Raw genomic sequence first — 1025 nt, 5'->3', positions numbered from 1 at the left:
CCCAGAAGAATTCGCCCCCCTGCCTCTCTCTCAAAGAATCTTCGGGAGCAGCAGCAACTGCACCGAGCATCACACAGCATTTAACCAAGAATCTCATCACTACCGGACCCTCCCGCCAGCCAGGCTCCCATCCAAATGCCAGCGATCCCCCATCGAGGGCCGACTGTGGCTCTGGGCACCGGCAGCAGCCTCGTGTCAGTGACCAGCACTGCTGGGACGCAGGGCTGCCTTGCCACCTCACCTTTTTGAGAACGGGACCTCTGACGTGACCGTGATCTTGCTCTTGCTCCTCTCGATAGTCACCACACCCCCACCCAGGTTTCCCGCTTTGCCGTTCACCTTGATCCTTTCCTGCAGGAACTGCTCCTGTGAGAAAGGAACGCTGCCGCTTAGCTGGGGCCGCCAGCTCCCACTGGGCAAAGCCTCCCAGCTCCCTCGTGCCTGGCGCTTCGGCTTTTTGCTTCAGAGCCAGGAAAGAGAGGGAAGTGCTGTTACATCCAGGGAAAGCTAGCAGGCCGAGAGACTCCAAGCCTGCCAGCACCTTCCACACCTAACCCAACCAGCCCATTCAGACCTGCACATAAGCGAGGTTCTCAAGTCTGAACACACGGGATTAGCAAGGTAGGGCCATACTTCCTGCCTCCCAAGGAGTAGCCAGTGAAGCAATGGTGGGGTTAGGATCTTCCAAGGACACCTTGGCCACAGCCCTGCATTGCCAACCCGTGCTCAAGCAGTTTGAATTAAAAGGGTTTCAGCAGACAGCGCTGACATGCAACACTCCCTGCCCTTGCCGTTCCTCATGGCATAACGGAAAACTTGCCCCACAAGGGATGAATGGTAGCGCTGTTCCACAGGCAGGAAGAATGCTTGCACTTTCACTACAAAGTGTTTAAAAACAATAGACATCTCACAGCCTCCAGCAGCACCCAGGCTCCCTTTGTCTGCAGGGCATTTCCCAGTGGCACAGGCTTTTATGCTGTGCCATGGTGAGAGGCAGAAACAGAGAGCAGGGGCGGTGGGGCCTG

General features: G+C 56.8%; 1 protein-coding gene across 1 annotated transcript in view; it reads right to left on the bottom strand.

The window, feature by feature from the left end:
• Positions 1 to 1025, bottom strand: part of RPL22 (ribosomal protein L22) — a gene marked incomplete at its 5' end in the record, with an annotated part of 2018 nt that overhangs the window by 756 nt on the left and 237 nt on the right. Inside the window, one exon of the mRNA XM_010291407.1 lies at positions 242 to 366. Within this exon, the coding sequence (XP_010289709.1) occupies positions 242 to 366 (125 nt within the window). The remainder of the gene's footprint in view (positions 1 to 241; positions 367 to 1025) is intronic.

The sequence above is a fragment of the Phaethon lepturus genome, unplaced genomic scaffold, assembly GCF_000687285.1.
Source record: "Phaethon lepturus isolate BGI_N335 unplaced genomic scaffold, ASM68728v1 scaffold30647, whole genome shotgun sequence".
Lineage (NCBI taxonomy): Eukaryota > Metazoa > Chordata > Aves > Phaethontiformes > Phaethontidae > Phaethon > Phaethon lepturus.
This window is presented reverse-complemented; position numbering and strand designations above follow the sequence as displayed.